Below are 21,856 nucleotides of genomic sequence, written 5' to 3'. Positions count from 1 at the left end.
AGACATACATACACATGTAAATGTACACAGTGAGTGTATGTCACAACACACTAACACAACCCAAGACCGAGCCTAATCGAGTTGTGGGAGCCGACGGCTCCATCACCTTCGATCTCTCTACCCCCACCGACCCCCCCCCACCCCCACCCCCAACTTTCTATTGAATGGTCACGTGACCACAAGAGCTGGAATCAGACAGGAAACAAAACCCTCACGCCGAGGGCGAAAGTCTGGGTAATGTCCCGACACACATTCTAAATGTCCCGACACACATTCTAAATGTCCCCGACACACATTCTAAATGTCCCGACACACATTCTAAATGTCCCCGACACACATTCTAAATGTCCCGACACACATTCTAAATGTCCCGACACACATTCTAAATGTCCCGACACACATTCTAAATGTCCCGACACACATTCTAAATGTCCCGACACACATTCTAAATGTCCCGACACACATTCTAAATGTCCCGACACACATTCTAAATGTCCCGACACACATTCTAAATGTCCCGACACACATTCTAAATGTCCCGACACACATTCTAAATGTCCCGACACACATTCTAAATGTCCCGACACACAATCCAAATGTCCCGACACACATTCTAAATGTCCCGATACACAATCCAAGTGACTAGCGACAAAATATCCAAATGTCGAAAGAAAATGTTGCGCTGACTTCCTATTATGGGAAAACCTGGAACAATTCATAGAGTTTACTTTTGGAAATGTTAAGTGGTTATCGTGACTGGACATCTACTGTCATGTCATCATGGTGGTGTCAGGTCATCATGTCATCATGGTGGTGTCAGATGGTGTCATGTCATCGCGGTGGTGTCAGGTCACACATGATGGGGTCGGGTCAGCTTGTGGGGTGAGGTCAACCTGAACGTCTTACAATTCGAGATTTGGTGAGGGAGTTGGCGACTGGGGGGGGGGGGGGGTCGTTTTAATCAGGTTAAATTAATACTTCCGGTTAAAACTACCGGTTAACGTGACCTTGAGATTAGTATCGTGATGATCTCGCGTGAGACGGGAATCTCGTGACACCGCCTTCAACTGTTTTAATTTGTGGACTTGTGGTAGGGTGTCATTGTCGGCATTAGCAGCTCGGCTCTGGAGACTTTGGGGTACCTTCACGGCATTGTTGTGGCAAGTCCTGCTTGTTGAGTCGTGTCAGGAAATTGATTTGTACTTTTCCATGGTGCTGATTGGTTGTATCTTGGTTCTGTATGGGTTGTGTCCTGGTTTACCTAGGTTGTGTCTAGTCTATGTTTGTATTCTTTAGTTCGCCCATACCCAGCATTAGTAACAAAACTTTAGACTTACGTCATTGAGAGATGACGTCATGGAGAGATGACGTCAAATGGCTGTTCGAGTGTGAAACTTCACGTTGATTAATATCGAACAGAGGGAAGGGGGGGGGGGGGGGGGTGGAAGGCAGCGAGAGGACATGAGGGAGGGAGGGGTAATGAAGGGGGAGGGCACAGTTCTATGAATGTAGGTGAAGATCGTACCGATGGAAAGAACGACGGAACTACGGGAAAAGATTGAGGCAAAAATCTGGAGATGACGTGACAGATAGCTTAAATGTATGTCAGAGAAAGATAGATCTGTAGACACATTGATGGGATACACAGCAGGGATGAGTTATCTAATTAGATAAGTCTACAGATAGACGAACAACTCGGCGAACAGAAAACATAAACATTGATGAAATAATTGTTCATCATGTCACAACTTTATGTAATGCACCGAGTTAATTGACTTGAATCCAGCTTCAGGTCAATAGTGAGTCAATTGGTCTGGACATAGGGTCATTCAATAACTAAATAACCTTTCATCTTTAATAAACTTGTGAAAACTATAAATAGAACAAATGCTCACACTTAGCATATCAACAGACGTATTGTACTCCAGGTTCATTGTAATTAAGGTAATTAGCCTAATTACACCTGGGTTAATCAGACACGGATGACTGCACACCTCATGAAATATGTAACAGGTGCTGAGGTATGACGTCACCTGGTGTGGTGACGTAGTCATTGTCTCACCTTTGTGGTGACCTGGTGATTGTCTCACCTTTGTGATGACCTGTGGATTGTCTCACCTTTGTGGTGGTGGTGGGGGTGAGTGGTGGTGGTAGTGGTAGTGGTGGTGATGGTGGGTGAGTGGTGGTGGCGGGGGGGTGAGTGGTGGTGGGGGTGAGTGGTGGTGGTGGGGGTAAGTAGTGGTAGGGGGGTGAGTGGTGGGAATTTGAACTTAAAAGTTATTAAAGTGAGTGTGATGTTCCCTGGGCTTTAGCTAACACCCGCCAGTTTCATGCAAGATTTGTTTTATCCTTTACAATGGTCAACACCGCCCCCACCCCTCCCCCTTTAGACACCCCAAATTGTCCACACCCCTGATCCCACTCACAAGGAAGGCACGTGATCCCATACACAAGGATGGCACGTGATCCCACACACAAGGATGGCACGTGATCCCATACACAAGGATGGCACGTGATCCCATACACAAGGATGGCACGTGATCCCACACACAAGGATGGCACGTGATCCCATACACAAGGATGGCACGTGATCCCACACACAAGGATGGCACGTGATCCCATACACAAGGATGGCACGTGATCCCATACACAAGGATGGCACGTGATCCCATACACAAGGATGGCACGTGATCCTACACACAAGGATGGCACGTGATCCTACACACAAGGATGGCACGTGATCCCATACACAAGGATGGCACGTGATCCTACACACAAGGATGGCACGTGATCCCATACACAAGGATGGCACGTGATCCTACACACAAGGATGGCACGTGATCCTACACACAAGGATGGCACGTGATCCTACACACAAGGATGGCACGTGATCCCACACACAAGGATCGCTCTGTAACCAAGTTTCTAATTGGACAACACATCGAACAGTAGCGAGGTGGAAAAATAATTTGGGAGTCAGTCGCGGGGAGGGGTGGGGAACGACTAAGGGTGGGCCGTGGGGTGGGGGTGTCTAAGAGGATGGCGGTCAAAAATAGAAGCTTAAGCACGAAGCCAAGTAGAAAAAGTAATTTGTACTTCAGTCTGCTTGAGAGGGATCTCTTGTATCAGTAACTTTTTTTTTCATAACCATCATCATATGTCTCTCTCTCTCCCATATACCAACATCATCTGTCTCTCTCTCTCTCTCTCTCAATAGATATACCAGCATCGTCTGTCTCTCTCTCAATAGATATACCATCTTCATCTCTCTCTCTCTCTCAATAGAAATACCAGCATCATCTGTCTCTCCCGATAGATATACCACAATCATCTGTCTCTCTCAATAGTTATACCATCATCATCTGTCTCTCTCTCAAAAGTTATACCACCATCATCTGTCTCTCCCAATAGATATACCATCATCATCTGTCTCTCTCTCAATAGTTATACCACCATCATCTGTCTCTCCCAATAGATATACCATCATCATCTCTCTCTCCCCATAGAAATACCAACATCATCTGTCTCTCCCGATAGATAAACCAGCATCATATGTCTGTCACACATCACACGTCTTTTTTCTCCAGATCATCAGATTTTTAAATTTATATCTGAGAGTACAGATTGGTTTACATCTTAGCCTAAACCCAACCCTTACTCCAAAGCCTAAACCCAACCCTTACTCCAAAGCCTAAACCCAACCCTTACTCCAAAGCCTAAACCCAACCCTTACTCCAAAGCCTAAACCCAACCCTTACTCCAAAGCCTAAACCCAACACTAAACCCAACCTTTACTCCAAAGCCATTAAACCCAACGCTTCCTCAATAGATGATATTTTCGCGGCTCCCGACATAACAGGAAATCACTATCTATACATACATATATGTATATATATATATAATGTATATCGGGTAGTTATCAATGAAATATTAGTTTTCTGGTGAAACATCCCCCCACCCCCACCCAGCGAGTATTGATTAGCTCGGAGAATTTTTCTATCGTTAACAACTTCTGGACTATGTCGGCACGGGTCGACACCCCAGCTAACACCCTACACCCCGGGGTGACACCCCAGCTAACACCCTACACCCCACACCCCGGGTCTCCCAGCCAATGCTAGGTGACACTCCAGCGATAGGTGACACTCCAGCGGTACTAATTAAACACCCAGACCACAAGTGGGGTGGGGGGGGGGCGAGAATGAGGGTGGGGGAGGGGGTCTTTAGTGTCTCCAGGGCTACAGGGGGAGGTAATGTGACCTATATTTACAGCAACAGTCCAACGGTCCCATCGTTGTACGGGCTGCTAACTACAACGGTAGCCTACAACCTAAGGTTTAAACCTACCCAACTCTAAACCTAGCACCTAAACCTACTAGCCCCTTAACCTGCGATACAACTTTTTAAACACGAAAAACTGCAATTTAAATGTACTCACATCTAAACCTGAAAACTTCTGAACCCGTTGTCTTGAACCTACTGAACCCGTTGTCTTGAACCTACTGACGTAAAGCCCATGACTCAACCCTACCAACCACTAGACTAAAACCTTTCAACCTTGAACCCTAGCCTTTAACCTCAACTTTAAGCACACATCCTTAAGCCAAGCTTTCAAACAATTATCGATTTCTTCCTCCTCCTCATGGCCGCCCGGACAATGCCGGTTGGCCGGACAAAGCCGGTAAAAATTGAAAAAACATGTATCCTGTCTCGGCGCATTGTCCTGCCACGCTCCCGCTCCATCGGGCCACGGCAGGAAGCTGCAGGTACCTGCAGGAACCTGCAGGGAAGCTCAACCGAGCAAAGGCTCAACGGATGAGGCGTGGTGGCAAGTGTGAAAGATCTGGGGTCGGGGTGGGGTTGGGGGTCGCTGGTGTGTCTGATCGACGGAAAACTTGCAAGATTTTCTTCCCATGTCACGTGACTAGTGGACCAATCAAATCGTTGCGTCGTTTCTCGTCTGAAGGTTTGACAAATGACACAACTTCCGTTGACAAGTTCCGGGCTATTAGTCACCGGTCGGCTGCAAACTTGTCGTAGAATGGGCAAACTTGCCATTTGGTAGATGACCCGTGGAACCAATGATTTCCCCGCCCCCCCCCCCGACTCCGGGGGTACCGGAGCATGCACCCAATGACCCGTGGCTGGGTACCATCTAGACTCCCTGGGTACAGTGGGTGCAACAACATCACCAACAACACAACACCAACAATACATCACCAACAACAAAACACCAACAATACAACACCAACAACACATCACCACCAACACCAACAATGGCGGTGCTAATGGAACCCCCGACACCAGCAACAAACCATCACCAGCCCCCCCCCCCCCCCTCCCTACTAATCTCTCGACGTTTCAAAAGATAATAAACAAACCTTACAAATGTGAAGAGCAGCAAGAGAAATGCGCGGGATCTGGTGCAGACGACAACTAACGGCCCATAACTCCGGTTTGTTTTGTTTGAACGTCGTAACAAGTGCTGCGGTTTCTTTGTCAAGTGCGCATGCGCTGAGTGGGCGGGGGTGGGGGGGGGGGGGGGGGCACGTGGTAGTTATCAAAACAGAACAAAAAAAAACGACTGGCACAAATTGGAGGCCAATATCTGACCACGCTAATGGAGGTTGATGGTGCTGGGACTTCATCACACAACACTAGCACTGGTCCACACAAGGATTGGTCTACAGAACATCGGGATTGTTCCATAGAACACCACGTTAGACCTTTGTATGTGCAAGCAGAATGGTAGGTCATGTGGTTTTTGTTGTATAGAGCATAGATCTAGCTCTAAGGGACATAAGGTTTGTTCTATACACATCTGTAGGGGGAAGATGGGAGCAGTGTATGGTGGGAAGACATAGACGGCGAACGAGCACTGGTCATAAATCATTGTACCGGAGAACCTAAGACATTCAATGACATCTGTCAGACAGACAAGATAAATAGACAATAGATCCCGGACAGACATTTTAAGATGGCTGGTTAACACACAGACTAGCGAGCAGACTAGCGGGCAGACAGACTAGCGAGCAGACTAGCGGGCAGGCAGACTAGCGGGGCAGACAGACTAGCGGGCAGACAGACTAGCGGGCAGACAGACTAGCGAGCAGACAGACTAGCGGGAAGACAGACTAGCGGGAAGACAGACTAGCGAGCAGACTAGCGGGCAGACAGACTAGCGGGCAGACAGACTAGCGGGCAGACAGACTAGCGGGCAGACAGACTAGCGGGCAGACAGACTAGCGGGCAGACAGACTAGCGGGCAGACAGACTAGCGGGCAGACAGACTAGCGGGCAGACAGACTAGCGGGCAGACAGACTAGCGGGCAGACAGACTAGCGGGCAGGCGATCTTATAATATACATAAGTCTCATTTGAGGAACATGTTCCCTCTAAACCTTACGTTGGAGGAACGTCCTCTAAACCTTCTACCCTGGAGGAACATGTTCCCTCTAAACCTTACGTTGGAGGAACGTCCTCTAAACCTTCTACCCTGGAGGAACATGTTCCCCCTAAACCTTGTACACTGGAGGACAATGTCCCCCCACGCACCTTCCCTCCACCAACCTCTGGGGCTGGACAAGGAACAAGATGACAGACGACGTTAACTGCCCCCACGGTCCGTCCACGTTAACTACCCCCACGGTCCGTCCATTGATCGGGAATTTCCGGAACTTTATTTATGTCGACAACAGTTGCACCTTGGGCATCATTGACCGTGGGCATTTTTGGCAGGGAACATCACAGCCACACTAATGGTCAGGGAACATCACAGCCACACTAATGGTCAAGGAACATCACCCCCACACTAAAGGGCAGGGAACATCACCCCCACACTAAAGAGCAGGGAACATCACCCCCACATTAAAGGGCAGGGAACATCACGCCCACACTAAAGGTCAGGGAACATCACACCCACACTAAATGTCAGGGAACATCACAGCCACACTAAATGTCAGGGAACATCACAACCACACTAAAGGTCAGGGAACATTACGGACTTGATATAGCCTTAACTGTTACATAATATGACAGATGTTGATGTTTTACATAATATGATAGATGTTGATGTGTTACATAATATGGTAGATGCTGATGTTTTACATAATATGGTAGATGTTGATGTGTTACATAATATGGTAGATGTTGATGTTGAAAACTTGACCATTGACCCACTGATTAAAACTTGTGTTTTTTCTAAACTTGTCATCTTTGAAATGTGTCCGTTTGTGCATTGACACAAGAGACACGGTAGATGACCCAACGACTTGAAATGACAATAAAATGAAACAAATGACAAAAAAAAGAAGCGGCACAAATGACACAATGACATGCGACACAAATGACACAATGACATGCGACACAAATACACAACGACATACACACAAGGGCTCAATTCTTAGTCCCACCGTTGGTTCCTTGCAAGGTTCCCCAAAAGCTTTAACTCTAAAACAAGATCAAAAAGTTGAAATTCAAGGTCAAGCAAGGCCATTTGACTGAAGAAATCGCAGACGATTTGCATATGTTCCCGCCATTTCTAACAGCTGCTTAAGTTAAACGCCTCAGGCACCAAGAACGATTTGTACTCAATATGCTTGGAGGATGTGGGCGAGTTGATTTTGGACGAGTCCAATACAGCAGAGGTGGGGTTTTCTGTTGGCGGTGGGGTTTTCTGTTGGCCGTGGGGTTTTCTGTTGGCGGTGGGGTTTTCTGTTGGCGGTGGGCTTCAAATAAGTAATCGACTTGTGTAGTAAATAAGAAATCGACTTGTGTAGTAAATAAGTAATCAAATATTGTAGTAAATAAGTAATCGACTTATGTAGTAAATAAGTAATCGACTTGTGCAGTAAATAAGTAATCGACTTGTGTAGTAAATAAGTAATCGACTTGTGTAGTAAATAAGTAATCAAATTGTGTAGTAAATAAGTAATCGACTTATGTAGTAAATAAGTAATCGACTTGTGTAGTAAATAAGTAATCGACTTGTGTAGTAAATAAGTAATCGACTTGTGTAGTAAATAAGTAATCGACTTGTGCAGTAAATAAGTAATTAACTTGTGTAGTAAATAAGTAATCGACTTGTGTAGTAAATAAGTAATCGACTTGTGAAATACATAAGTAGTCGATGAGGAAGCAAACATGTAAAAAATAAAACAGGTAAACAATCCTTTATGATAGCAAGCCTTTAAGCACTGAACAAGAAACTAAAACAAAGTTTCTTTCAGGAATTAAATGTTTAGATTTTGAAATCTCTGAAACATTTTTGTCACAAAAGTTTTTTTTAAAGATGCAACGTTTGATTTACTTCCTTTTGCTTTAATGCATGTAAATACCAGTTATTATAAAGCTTTTTATACTTGTTATGTGCATTATTTTTAATAATTAACAATTTTAAAAAGAAGAGACAGATAGAAAGAAAGACTTAGAGATAGACAGAAAGAAAGACGGACGGACATTATTATTTACGTAAAAGCTTTTATAATACGAAATAAAAGGATATTGCACCTTTTCCACTCTAGCTTACACGTAATTGGTCAATATTGGACACCACAAAATTATACGCTAAGGCAATACCAATCAATTATACGAAAAGTTTACAAACAAAATTTTATTAAAATATTATACTAAACATGTAACCGCAAGATTATTTACATGATTATGCAGCAAATATACGCTTAAAGTGTCTGATTAATTAAAACCTACCACAAACCTACAGGGGTCATCCATAAATGACGTCATTCTTTTTTTGACGATTTTTACCTCCCCCCTCCCCTCCGTCACACGTCGTCACAAAAAGCCAGCCCCCCCCCCCTAAAATGACGACACACCTCAGCCTACAACCCCCCTCAAAATTGCAGTTGAATTTTTTTAAAGCATTGATATTTTTCTAAAAACTTGTCTAAACTATTACAATTTATTAAAACAGTTATCTAAAACGCGAAATAACGTCTAAATTTCGTTTTCTAACATTGCTTTTTTATAATGCAAAAGTGTGACGTCGCAACATCTGGACCCCCCCCCCTCCCCCACATCACACATCGTCACAAAATTACGGACCCCCCCCCCCTCACCCCTACGAGTGTGACGTCATTCATGGATGACCCCACAACAGCATCTAGTTAACCTCACGAATTAATTAAAACCTACCACAAACCTACAACAGTATCTAGTTAATCTCACGGATTAATTAAAACCTACCAGAAACCTACAACTGTATCTAGTTAACCTCACTGATTAATTAAAACCTACCACAAACCTTTAAAAAAAATCCACGAATGTTTGACTGCGCTACCACCCCGAGCTTTGATTACACACCTTAATTACAGAGGTAAACACAACTCAAATATCCCTTTATCTCCCCTGAATGGGGTAATTTCCCTTGTTTGCTTATTCATTACATCGGTGGCCGTTTGTGTAAGGTCGATTTAATTACAAGGAGCGATGACTCCATTGTTTAGTAGGTTTGTATAGATTCCCCTACCGCTCTGACGTAGGCGGTCATTCATTATTTGAAAACCTCAAATTTTTGACGATTTATCAAATCATTTTCAACACGCTATAAGAATAGTTTAAGTTTTTAGTGTTTGGGGAGCTGGGGACGGGGAGGGGAGATGGGGGCGGGGAGGTCATACAGTAACCACCCACACACAAAGCTGTGAGTGAAGGATATTGCGTGGTGCACAATTTTAAATGAACCCATTCATTCACGTTTTTTACTAGCTTAAATCTCTCCGTTTAACGGATAGATTTTTTCTTGTAAAGTTTTTTCTTCATTTTCACGATCAAGGGACACAATAGCGTCGACTGAGGTGAACTTTTTTATTTCTGTTGCCTTGGTGACCTTTTCAAACTCGGGATTAGAGAAGAAACTAAGCAGAACATATGCAGGAAAATGGTGCGTCCTTTAAGTCTAGAATCCAATTGTTGATTTTATCGTCAAAGAACGATAGTTGGGAAAACAATATTTGGTTGAGTAGTAATGTAGGGATCGGTAGGGTAGTGTGGGGGTGGCGGTAGTGTGGGGATGGCGGTAGTGTGGGGATGGCGGTGGTGTGGGGGGTAGGTTAGTGTGGGGGGTAGGTAGTGTGGGGTGGGGGTAGTGTGGGGGTGGGGGTAGGGTAGTGGAGTGGCTCACTGCGCCGCTGAAACATGACGGAGCCGCGATAGAACCAAGGTCGGAGCCGTCATAGAACCGTGACGGAGCCTTTATAGAGCCAAGGTCATTATCAGAGCCACAATTTACAGCGTCCATGGGGGGGGGGGGTATTGGAGGGGAATGAAACAACATAAAATAAGGGCGATTATCTACAGGAGTTATGGATCTTTCAAATGGATCGGTGGGAAAGATTTGAATCTTGAATAGAAATTCTTCTAGAAGACTCTGGGACAGTTTCCTGTACGGGGGGGGGGGGGGGGGGCTAACGAGCTGCTGACACTTATTTTAGTTTCTGTCTAATATTGTCTGTGTGTAACAATATAATGAGGCACTTCTAATCATGGAAAGAGAATTTTAGTTTTTGTTTTTCTTTAAACAGACGGTGGTAGAAATAATCCTGGATCTTTGGGAATACATAAACACACACATGTAAACAAACATACGTGTGACATACACATGTAAACAAACATACGTGTGACATACACATGTAAACACACATACGTGTGACATAAACATACACATGTAAACACACATACGTGTGACATAAACATACACATGTAAACAAACATACGTGTGACATAAACATACACATGTAAACACACATACGTGTGACATAAACATACACATGTAAACACACATACGTGACATAAACATACACATGTAAACACACATACGTGTGACATAAACGTACACATGTAAACACACATACGTGACATAAACATACACATGTAAACACACATACGTGTGACATAAACATACACATGTAAACAAACATAGTGTGACATAAGCATACACATGTAAACACACATACGTGTGACATAAACATACTTATGTAAACACATGCGTGTGGCTAAACTGTAAACTGTAAAAATTCCAGCTTCGATAGACTTAGAAATGTCCCCAATTTCAGCTCTAATAGATTGTAAAAATGTCCATAATTCCAGCTCTTACAGACTGTAAAAATATCCCTATTTCAATCTTTTTAAGACTGTAAAATTGTCCTTAATTATGTTCCTATAAATAGACCCCCCCCCCCCCCACCCCCCCTGATTTGTGTCTAGTTGCCGCTTCAAGCATGATTTGTCTGGCCGCGCGTCCAGCCAATTCGATGGCAAATTTTGGCCGGACACTTGGAGCCCCTCGTCCCCCCCCCCTTCAACAAGCGGACACTCTGAGGCCCCCCCCCTCAACAAGCGGACACTCGGAGCCCCTCGGCCCCCCCTCAACAAGAAGACTTGATCAAATCGAACCGATATTCGCATCTTGTTGATTCATGTGTATACACAGTCTATGAGTCATCGAGGTTCTAGACTTATATCACACCGATCCTAGGCCAACCCCATCAGGCCAACCCGATCCTAGGCCAACCCGATCCTAGGCCAACCCGATCCTAGGCCAACCCGATCCCAACCAACACCGATCTTTGGTCAACCCGATTCTAGGCCAACCCCATCAGGCCAACCCGATCCTAGGCCAACCCGATCCTAGGCCAACCCCATCAGGCCAACCCGATCCTAGGCCAACCCGATCCTAGGCCAACCCGATCCTAGGCCAACCCGATCCTAGGCCAACCCGATCCTAGGCCAACCCGATCCTAGGCCAACCCGATCCTAGGCCAACCCCATCAGGCCAACCCGATCCTAGGCCAACCCGATCCTAGGCCAACCCGATCCTAGGCCAACCCGATCCTAGGCCAACCCCATCAGGCCAACCCGATCCTAGGCCAACCCGATCCTAGGCCAACCCGATCCTAGGCCAACCCGATCCTAGGCCAACCCCATCAGGCCAACCCGATTCTAGGCCAACCCGATCCTAGGCCAACCCGATCCTAGGCCAACCCGATCCCAACCAACACCGATCTTTGGTCAACCCGATTCTAGGCCAACCCCATCCCACCCCACACTGACCCCCCAGCCAACCCGGTCCCAACCCACACTAACCCCCAGCCCACACTAACCCCCAGCCCACACTAACCCCCAGCCCACACCGATCCTAGGCCAACCCGATCCTAGGCCAACCCGATCCTAGGCCAACCCGATCCCAGCCCACACCCACACTGACCCCAGGCCAACCCGATCCCTGAGGAAATAAACATCTCCGCCGTAAGACAGGTGAAGTAGAGTCAATCTGCGATCGATCACCCCCCCCCCCCCAGTAAACGTCACTGTCGCTGGTGTGATAGAGGCTGTGAGTGTTGAGTGAAGTGTGGGACCATTCAACATACATGTGATGTATGTGTGGAGCCCTGTGTGTGATGTGTGATTTGTGTGTGATGTGTGATTTATGTGTGATGTGTGTAGCCGTGTATGTGATGTGTAAACACAAAAGCTCCCAGTAAGAAACTTGACCCCACGACCTCAAACAAAACACCGGAAACACGTCACAAAGTAAACATGGCGATGTAATTATGTATTCGTGAACTCACGTTTTGTTTCGCTCTGTCCTGGCCACTTCCTGTTGGGCAGACGTCCATACACTGAAACAGAGAAATCAGACGTGAGTTGCAGCAAGGTTTGTGCTGACAGAGTTATCCCCGGCTAATGCAGTTATCGTCCCCTGCTTAATTATTCTATTTATATCCCGTTGATAGCTCTGTTAATGAATAAAATTTGCAGGCTAAATAGTTTTAGCGCAGAAAATTGAGGTGTTATTACGTAATTATTTTCTCAATGATCAAAAAATGTGAGTACACTTTATATAAGTAAAAATATAAATCAAGCAATTATTCTTATCTGTCTGTTAAATTAATGCCAAAATCTTTTGGTGATTAATGGACCATTTGATGGTCGTTAGGTCATCTACCCCCATGAGATAGTCGTTTGGTCATCTACCCCCATGAGATAGTCGTTTGGTCATCTACCCCCCATGTGATAGTCGTTAGGTCATCTACCCCCCTAACGTGATAGTCGTTAGGTCATCTACCCCCCTAATGTGATAGTCGTTAGGCCATCTAACCTTAATGTGATAGTCGTTAGGTCATCTACCCCCCATGTGATGGTCGTTAGGTCATCTAACCCCCACCCCCCATGTGATAGTCGTTAGGTCATCTAGCCGCTAATTAATGAACGATGCCATTTAAAGACATCAATACTTGATGAATGACAGCTGACACGATGCCCCCTACGACAAAATGTCCAACAGCTACACTAAAAATGTTATTGCACAATTTGTAAAAACATCAGGCACATTCGCTGGGCCGTTGAGAAAAAATTCCTCGTCAAATATTTGACCACTCTAACAGAGGAACATTTTCAATTCATTCTCTAATTCTCTTTGTTACAAACACATCTCACAGCGTTTCAAGTACCACAACATCGACAGCAGCATGAGGCACCGCGGCACCACGCCAACATGAGGTGGCACATCAAGCACCACAACATCACCAGGTCACTCTCCACAACAATTGAACTCAACTCATGTTGGTTTTTAATTAGTCTTAATCTAATTGGATTTCGACCAAACTTGGTTGATTAATTGCCAACAATTTTATTTGATGCCGCCGGGGTAAGGATGTGACCGATTTAATGACGTCATCAATTTAGTTTATCTTAGGTTCAGTCTATGATGTCTAGGTAAAGGGGGTGGGTGGGGGGCGGCAGGGTGAAGGGGACGCACTACACAGCAACATAAGATGGGGGGGGGGGGGCTCCACACCAATATAAGGGTGGGAGGGGGGGGGGGACTAAAACAAAATGTATCTTCAAAACAACTTGCAGACTACATATGTGTTGAAACTCGCGTTGAAAGATGGTTTGGATGAAATGGAAAGCAATATAGTTCAACTTAACCTTTATAGCAATAAAGTGTGGTGAAGTTTCTAGCAGTTAAGTTTCTAGCAGTAAAGTTTCTAGCAGTAAAGTTTCTAGCAGTAAAGTTTCTAGCAGTAAAGTTTCTAGCAGTAAAGTTTCTAGCAGTAAAGTTTCTGGCAGTAAAGTTTCTGGCAGTAAAGTTTCTAGCAGAAAAGTTTCTAGCAGTAAAGTTTCTAGCAGTAAAGTTTCTAGCAGAAAAGTTTCTAGCAGTAAAGTTTCTAGCAGTAAAGTTTCTAGCAGTAAAGTTTCTAGAAGTGAAGTTTCTAGAAGTGAAGTTTCTGGCAGTAAAGTTTCTAGCAGTAAAGTTTCTAGCAGTAAAGTTTCTAGCAGAAAAGTTTCTAGCAGTAAAGTTTCTGGCAGTAAAGTTTCTAGCAGTAAAGTTTCTAGCAGTAAAGTTTCTAGCAGTAAAGTTTCTAGCAGTAAAGTTTCTAGCAGAAAAGTTTCTAGCAGTAAAGTTTCTAGCAGTAAAGTTTCTAGCAGTAAAGTTTCTAGAAGTGAAGTTTCTAGAAGTGAAGTTTCTGGCAGTAAAGTTTCTAGCAGTAAAGTTTCTAGCAGTAAAGTTTCTAGCAGAAAAGTTTCTAGCAGTAAAGTTTCTGGCAGTAAAGTTTCTGGCAGTAAAGTTTCTAGCAGTAAAGTTTCTAGCAGTAAAGTTTCTAGCAGTAAAGTTTCTAGCAGTAAAGTTTCTAGCAGTAAAGTTTCTGGAAGTGAAGTTTCTAGAAGTGAATTTTCTGGCAGTAAAGTTTCTAGCAGTAAAGTTTCTAGCAGTAAAGTTTCTAGCAGAAAAGTTTCTAGCAGTAAAGTTTCTGGCAGTAAAGTTTCTAGCAGTAAAGTTTCTAGCAGTAAAGTTTCTAGCAGTAAAGTTTCTAGCAGTAAAGTTTCTAGCAGTAAAGTTTCTAGCAGTAAAGTTTCTAGCAGTAAAGTTTCTAGCAGTAAAGTTTCTAGCAGTAAAGTTTCTAGCAGAAAAGTTTCTAGCAGTAAAGTTTCTAGCAGTAAAGTTTCTAGCAGTAAAGTTTCTAGCAGTAAAGTTTCTAGCAGTAAAGTTTCTAGCAGAAAAGTTTCTAGCAGTAAAGTTTCTAGCAGTAAAGTTTCTAGCAGTAAAGTTTCTAGCAGTAAAGTTTCTAGCAGTAAAGTTTCTAGCAGAAAAGCGTAGTAAATGGTCCCCAACGAGAATAGTCTTAACATGCCCTTTAATTTTTTGAAAATCTGTATGTGGTGTAATATGGCTATATTGTGTGGTTTTTGTAATATGGCTATATTGTGTGGTTTTGTAATATGTCTATATTGTGTGGTTTTGTAATGTGGCTATATTGTGTGGTTTTTGTAATATGGCTATATTGTGTGGTTTTTGTAATGTGGCTATATTGTGTGGTTTTTGTAATGTGGCTATATTGTGTGGTTTTTGTAATATGGCTATATTGTCTGGTTTTTGTAATGTGGCTATATTGTGTGGTTTTTGTAATATGGCTATATTGTCTGGTTTTTGTAATGTGGCTATATTGTGTGGTTTTTGTAATATGGCTATATTGTCTGGTTTTTGTAATATGGCTATATTGTCTGGTTTTTGTAATGTGGCTATATTGTGTGGTTTTTTGTAATATGGCTATATTGTCTGGTTTTTGTAATGTGGCTATATTGTCTGGTTTTTGTAATATGGCTATATTGTGTGGTTTTTGTAATATGGCTATATTGTGTGGTTTTTGTAATATGGCTATATTGTGTACTTTTTTGTAATATGGCTATATTGTGTGGTTTTTGTAATATGGCTATATTGTGTGGTTTTTGTAATATGGCTATTTTGTGTGGTTTTTGTAATATGGCTATTTTGTGTGGTTTTTGTAATATGGCTATATTGTGTTGTTTTTGTAATGTGGCTATATTGTGTGGTTTTTGTAATGTGGTTATATTGTGTGGTTTTTGTAATGTGGCTATATTGTATGGTTTTTGTAATGTGGCTATATTGTGTTGTTTCTATACACCCAACCATAGTGTTCCTGAAGTGAAAGTTCGAATTCCGGGTAGACGTAAAGAAATATAAAATGTTGCCTTAAACACAATTTTTTTTTCTTCAAGTTTTACATTCGAACTTTCATAACGTTGATTCACACAATGTTGCATTGCACAATTTTTTCTCAGCATGAATTTTTTTACGGCCGCTTTGAAGGCGAAATTTACAAAAACATTTTTTTATCCACGTCAACATTAATGATGAGGGTTGGGGAAGGGAGGGGGAGGGAGAGGGGGAGGGAGAGGGGGAGGGAGATGGGAAGGGAGAGGGGGAGGGGCAACTCACACCAAACTCGGCAGATGCCATTTCTGAGAGGGGCGGCCATCTTGGGTCATGACGCCTTGAGTCACGCATGGAATTCTACACACAAACCGATGACGTTATTGTGAAATGAGCGCTCATGTTTATTTACAATTGAATTAAACGTGGGATGGGCCAGACACTTTGCCATGGCAAACAAATGTCAAGGTCTACTGGGTCAGGCTGGCGTTAAATTTATTGGCGTTCAATTTATTGGCGTTCAATTTATTGGCGTTCAATTTATTGGCGTTCAATTTATTGGCGTTCAATTTATTGGCGTTCAATTTATTGGCGTTCAATTTATTGGCGTTCAATTTATTGGCGTTCAATTTATTGGCGTTCAATTTATTGGCGTTCAATTTATTGGCGTTCAATTTATTGGCGTTCAATTTATTGGCGTTCAATTTATTGGCGTTAAATTTATTGGCTTTAAATTTATTGGCTTTAAATTTATTGGCGTTAAATTTATTGGCGTTCAATTTATTGGCGTTCAATTTATTGGCGTTCAATTTATTGGCGTTCAATTTATTGGCGTTCAATTTATCGGCGTTCAATTTTTTGGCTTTAAATGTATTGGCCTGAAATCTTCCCCCCCCCCCCCGATATCCTGCAAGTGGCCCAGATGGGATCAAGGAAGAGATAATCCAGGTCAGGGTGTCCTTGGTTCCGACCACCCCACCCCCCCCCTTTTTTTCACCCCTTCTTACGTGTGCTGTTATTGTATCAGATTTTTGGCTGGTTTAAAGTTTGATTCATCAAACTTTAAACACTAACGTCAAACCTAACCCAGCAATACGTGACCCGTCTGGTCGAGTGTTAGAGCTTGCCGGCCTGAAGGTTTGGGTTCAAATCGGTGCAGCGGGTTCAGCTCTAGTGGGTACCCAGCATTCAAGCTCGGCTAAGTGATGTGGCGGGGACACAGCTACGTTAGGAGCTACGGTCAGTCAACAAGTGAACTCTACTGCACCTAGACAGACGGCAGAGGTTGATTGATGTCTGATCACGCGACAACTGCTGATGTCACGTCGTATATGCAGAGGTCGTCAATCCGGAAGTGACGTCACATTTCCCCACTGACACCGCTTTGTCTCATTTTGTGTCAAGGTCGGTCAGGTCACGTAGGATTTGTCGCGTTGATCAAATGTCTTCTGTGTGACAAATGTCTTCTGTGTGACAAATGTCGTCTGTGTGACAAATGTCGTCTGTGTGACAAATGTCGTCTGTGTGACAAATGTCGTCTGTGTGACAAATGTCGTCTGTGTGACAAATGTCTGTGTGACAAATGTCTGTGTGACAAATGTCTGTGTGACAAATGTCTGTGTGACAAATGTCTGTGTGACAAATGTCTGTGTGACAAATGTCTGTGTGACAAATGTCTGTGGCACAAATGTCTGTGGCACAAATGTCTGTGGCACAAATGTCTGTGGCACAAATGTCTATGGCACAAATGTCTATGGCACAAATGTCTATGGCACAAATGTCTATGGCACAAATGTCTATGGCACAAATATCTGAGGCACAAATGTCTGTGGCACAAATCTTCCATCTTGCCACAAGAAAGTGCTGGAGTAGACTAACGACAAGCGCGGAATGTGAGGACAAAGATTTAAATGATTTCTGGACAAAAAGATCTGTTTATTTATCGACCTCATAACTTACAGTATCAGACAACTACCCCCGTCAGTCGACACCATCCTCCCACCCCCACCGTCCATCACCGGACCCCCACCCCCCAATCCCATTGGTGTCACTACTGCATATATCTACACAAACGACATGACGCCTGCCATTTGACGACAGACAAACACACACACACACACACGCTCACACACTGGGAGGAAAAAAAACCGCATTCCTTACAAATAGCTGTAGGTAATTTCCAGAGATTGGTCGTGCTAATAGGAGTGACATTAACGGGTCCGATGATATTTACTTTAGTCAGGCGGGTTTAGCCGGGGGGGGGGGGGAGGGGGTGGGGGGGGTGAGGGGGGGGGGCTGTGTTTCCCTGGGTAGGTCTTGGCGCTGGAAGTGTCACTTGGGATCTTTGAAAATGTAATAAAACTTCAGTCAGTCGTAGAAACATTTAACTTTATAGGAACTATTGGATAGACAAGGATAGGATGGAGGTCAGTAAATGTAATAAAACTTCAGTCAGTTGTAAAAACATACTTTAAAATATGAGAACGATTGGATAGACAAGAATAGAGTGGGGGGGGGGTGATTTTAGCAGTGTTAGATCTACAGTTACTGCCAGTGTTATTAAAATTGTCAGCTGATTAATGATGTGTGCGCTGTGTGTGTACGTGTGGGTGTGTATGTGTGCATGTAGTGTGTAGATGTACGTGTGGCGTGTGTGTGTACGTATGTGTACGTGTGGCGTGTACGTGTGGCGTGTGTGTATATGTGTGTACTGTGTCTATGATATATGTGATGTGTGAAGTATTAGCAACATGTGAAGTGTGACCAGCTGTCGACGATCTGTGCGTCACGTGACCCACGACACGTGACCAGTGGATGTTGTTAACACGTGAAGCTCACACACCTGACCAACTAACATCTACCTGAACACACCTGACCAACTAACATCTACCTGAACACACCTGACCAACTAACATCTACCTGAACACACCTGACCAACTAACATCTACCTGAACACACCTGACCAACTAACATCTACCTGAACACACCTGACCAACTAACATCTACCTGAACACACCTGACCAACTAACATCTACCTGAACACACCTGACCAACTAACATCTACCTGAACACACCTGACCAGCAGACCCCCACCCACTGCGTCATCAAAATGGCGACATGACCAGACACATTAAGGCCCCTACCACGTGACACGAGATATGCTAATCAGCTCACCACAGTGTGTCCATCATGGGATCATTAACTTGTTTCTAATTAATTCAAGCGGTCACGACGTCATGGACCCATCAAGTTTGATCACGTGGTTAATGAGCCGTGACATTTTGAAACTTGATCTCGCTGCTTGTGACGTCATTTTTACCTCGTTAAACTAAGCACAAAGGAAAGTCATCGTTTATGTATGCGTCATCTGGTGTATGCGTCATCTACTTTTAAGCGTCATTAACTGTTGACGGCAATGACACTTGGCCGTAGGACTAGAAGTGGTTGGTTATAGGACTAGGACAGACGGGGTTGGCTATACGGCTTGAGGTTGGAGTGGATGTTTGACTAGTGGCACACAAGGGGTAGTTATCATAGTATAATGGTATAATGGTATCACAGTATAATGTTATCACAGTATAATGGTATAATGGTATCACAGTATAATGGTATAATGGTATCACAGTATAATGGTATAATGGTATCACAGTATAATGGTATAATGTTATCACAGTATAATGGTATAATGGTATCACAGTATAATGGTATAATGGTATCAAAGTATAATGGTATAATGTTATCACAGTATAATGGTATAATGGTATCACAGTATAATGGTATAATGTTATCACAGTATAATGGTAAAATGGTATCACAGTATAATGGTATAATGTTATCACAGTATAATGGTATAATGGTATCACAGTATAATGGTATAATGGTATCACAGTATAATGGTATAATGTTATCACAGTATAATGGTATAATGGTATCACAGTATAATGGTATAATGTTATCACAGTATAATGGTATAATGGTATCACAGTATAATGGTATAATGTTATCACAGTATAATGGTACCATAGTATCAAAGTATCAGAAACACTAACGGTGACGACATGAATAGATATGACGTGGACTGATCAAACAGGTGTGGGGGGGGGATGGAAATACCATAATTTGTTACCTCGTGCCTTCTATTTGCCTTACATCTAGGTCAAACTGCGCATGATCCAATGGAGGTACTCACACAGTACGTGGCGTTATCCTGATGACACCTATTGTGTTACAACACTACTTGGGATTATCCCGTATGCTTGTAACGCGCGAAACTCTAAAAATAAACCGGAAATGAGCCTGTCATCAGCGCCGGAAGTGAGGAAACACAGAGAGCTTCTACACTTGTCGTCTTGGGGTCTATCAAACTACTTCCGGAACCTTCAATGGCGGCGTTTCCGGTACCGTTACTGCACGCGAACATCAAACAGTATCACGTGACCGCCGACCTGAACATTTGGCACATACGGGCACATACAGGCACATACGTCTGTACTGGTCAAACTGTCACATACGTCAGCCATACTGGGTCATATGTAACATACGTCAGTAGATAGTGGTCTAAATAGAAACTATGTCAGTATAGTGGCCCATATGCATCATATGTCATTACATAATGGCCCACCATATGTCATTACATAGTGGCCCATATGTCATTACATAATGGCCCATATGTCATTACATAGTGGCCCATATGTTACTACATAGTGGCTCATGTCATTACATAGTGGCTCATATGTCATTACATAGTGGACCATATGTCATTACATAGTGGACCATATGTCATTACATAGTGGCCCATATGTCATTACATAATGGCCCATATGTCATTACATATTGGCCCATGTGTCATTACATATTGGCCCATATGTCATTACATAATGGCCCATATGTCATTACATAATGGCCCATATGTCATTACATATTGGCCCATATGTCATTACATAATGGCCCATATGTCATTACATAATGGCCCATATGTCATTACATATTGGCCCATATGTCATTACATATTGGCCCATATGTCATTACATATTGGCCCATATGTCATTACATATTGGCCCATACGTCATTACATAGTGGCCCATATGTCATTACATAGTGGTCCATATGTCATTTCATAGTGGCCCATATGTCCCTTGGTTCATTAGCTATTTTTTATATCCCACAGCAAATCAGTAACTCAAACAACCAAAACTTTAGCTGCAGCCATCAAAGCTAGAACTAGCTGTCGGTCTAAGTTACTCGACAGCTGATTTCGGTGAAGGACACAACTTTTTAAAATCCAACACAACCCCGGAGTTACAATAACTTTCTGCAGTATCGAAGTCCTACAGGACCAACAGCACAATGTCCTATTAGTTTTTTTTTTAACTGGACAAAGCTGTATCGCAAATGTCCTATAGGACAGCTTTACATGTCCTACAAGACAGCTTTACATGTCCTATAAGACAGCTTCATATGTCCTACAGGACAGCTTTACATGTCCTATAAGACAGCTTTACATGTCCTATAGGACAGCTTTACATGTCCTGAGTTCTAAAGTCAAACATCTACAGGACCAGTCCCAAGGTCCAGAAGAAAACGACCCAGGGGGCGGGGGTCGCGTGAGAACCCCTGGGTCGATTTGTTTTTCCAGCCGTCTCCAGCAATCAATCCAAGCCCACTCAAAAAGCCATCAGAAGAATCGTCTTAACTATGACAAGACCCCCGACTTAACTATGACAAGACCCCCGACTTAACTATGACAAGACCCCCGACTTAACTATGACAAGACCCCCGACTTAACTATGACAAGACCCCCGACTTAACTATGACAAGACCCCCGACTTAACTATGACAAGACCCCCGACTTAACTATGACAAGACCCCCGACTTAACTATGAC

At 43.5% G+C, this 21,856-nt stretch overlaps 1 protein-coding gene across 1 annotated transcript in view; it reads right to left on the bottom strand.

The window, feature by feature from the left end:
• LOC131954800 (uncharacterized) overlaps nucleotides 1-21,856 on the bottom strand; it is a 153,155-nt gene that overhangs the window by 38,542 nt on the left and 92,757 nt on the right. The window contains exon 5 of the mRNA XM_059318588.1: nucleotides 12,585-12,635. Within this exon, the coding sequence (XP_059174571.1) occupies nucleotides 12,585-12,635 (51 nt within the window). The remainder of the gene's footprint in view (nucleotides 1-12,584; nucleotides 12,636-21,856) is intronic.

Source organism: Physella acuta, unplaced genomic scaffold (genome assembly GCF_028476545.2).
Source record: "Physella acuta isolate Inbredline_101_S28 unplaced genomic scaffold, ASM2847654v3 ptg001030l, whole genome shotgun sequence".
Taxonomy (NCBI): domain Eukaryota; kingdom Metazoa; phylum Mollusca; class Gastropoda; family Physidae; genus Physella; species Physella acuta.
Note: the sequence above shows the minus strand (reverse complement) of the source record. Positions and strands in the feature narration are given on the sequence as shown.